We start from the raw sequence: 1,773 nt of genomic DNA on the forward strand, positions 1-1,773 counted from the left end.
TGACTTTAGAGACCTCAACAAAGCAAGCCTTAAAGATGACTTCCCTCTGCCTCATATCGACACACTGGTAGATAATACTGCAGGACACGAGGTCTTCTCCTTCATAGACGGTTTCTCCGGTTACAACCAGATCAAGATGGCCATCGAAGATCGTGAAAAGACTTTCTTCATCACACCATGGGGAGCTTTCTGCTATCGGGTCATGCCCTTCGGACTGAAGAATGCAGGACCTACATATTAGCGGGCCATGACCGCTTTGTTCCACGATATGATAAACAAGGAAATGGAGGTCTACGTAAACGACATGATCGTCAAATCTCGCACAATCGAAGGACATTTCAAAGACCTCGAGAAGCTCTTCAACAGGCTAGAAAAGTTCAAGCTCCATCTCAACCCGCAAAAGTGTCTTCGGTGCAACCGGAGGTAAGCTGTTAGGCTTCATCGTCAGCAAGGATGGCATCCGGGTAAATGAAACCAAGACTAAGGCAATCATCGAAATACCACCGCCCATGACTGAAAAGAAATTCAGGGCTTCCTCGGGTGGATCCAGTATATCAGCCGATTCATCGCACAACTCACTCCGGTCTGTGAGCCCATATTCAAGCTCCTACGGAAGAACTCGCCAAAGGAATGGGATGATGACTATTAAGCAGCCTTCTACAAGATCAAAAGATACCTGCTACATCCTCCAGTGCCCATGCCACCTACTCCGGGTAGGCCATTGCTCCTATACATCTTCGTTGCAGCAGAAGCAATCGGATGCGTCCTTGGTCAACACGACGATACAGGAAGAAAGGAGAAAACAATCTACTACCTAAGCAGGCGATTCACGAGCTATGAAGCAAAATACTCTAGCTTAGAGACGACATGCCTCCCCCTAGTCTGGGCAACCCAACGGCTATGACAGTATATGATCGCCCATCCAGTCCTCCTGCTCGCTCGCATAGATCCGTTGAAGTATTTGTTCGAAAAGCCAACACTGATAGGTAGGATCGCAAAATGGAAATTATTGCTCTCTAAGTTCGACATCACCTATGTCACTCAGAAGGCAATCAAAGGGCAAGCACTGGCTGATCATCTAGCAACACATTCTCTGCCTGATTATCAACCACTGAAGACCTTCTTCCCTGATAACGACATCCTCTTGATTGAGGAAGAAGAAGAAAGAAAGGCAGGAGAGTGGACGCTCTTCTTTGACGGAGCTGTAAACTCGAAAGGGAGTGGGGTAGGCGCCATACTCTACTCTCCCGAGGACGTCCCAGTTCCCATATCCAGGAGGTTAGCATTCCAATGCACCAACAATGTAGCTGAGTATGAAGCATGTATCGCCGGTCTAAGAGAGGCTATAATACTCAATGTAAAGAAGTTACGGCTCTTCGAGGACTCGCAACTCATCATCAATCAGACGAATGACAACTGGAAGACCAAGGATGAAAAGCTGATCCTATACCATATCTATCTGGAGAATTTAATCGAAGAGTTTGAAGAGATCTCATTCTCTTACATGCCCTGAGTCAAGAATCAGTTTGCAGACGCTTTGGCTACCCTTGCCTCGATGCTGGAGATCCCAAAAGGAGTTGTTGAATGGGAACTCACTGTTGAACTTCAGGAGGAGCCCGCATTCTACTTACAGATCGACGAAGCTGAGCCACCCTCGAATGATCGGCCGTGATACACAGATATTAAAGAATATCTCGAGCACCAGAAATACTCGGAAGGAGCAGCACTGACAGATCGTCGCACCATACAATGGCTGGCGGCACGGTTCGTGAT

At 47.4% G+C, this 1,773-nt stretch overlaps 1 protein-coding gene across 1 annotated transcript; it reads left to right on the forward strand.

Moving 5' to 3' along the window:
* Positions 1 to 247: 247 nt before the first annotated feature.
* Positions 248 to 1,513, forward strand: LOC131245334 (uncharacterized). Its single transcript, XM_058244713.1, has 2 exons — positions 248 to 423; positions 991 to 1,513. Exons 1-2 carry the CDS (start codon positions 248 to 250, stop codon positions 1,511 to 1,513), a joined length of 699 nt encoding a protein of 232 aa, XP_058100696.1.
* Positions 1,514 to 1,773: the final 260 nt, after the last annotated feature.

The sequence above is a fragment of the Magnolia sinica genome, chromosome 1 (assembly GCF_029962835.1).
Source record: "Magnolia sinica isolate HGM2019 chromosome 1, MsV1, whole genome shotgun sequence".
Taxonomy (NCBI): Eukaryota; Viridiplantae; Streptophyta; class Magnoliopsida; order Magnoliales; family Magnoliaceae; genus Magnolia; species Magnolia sinica.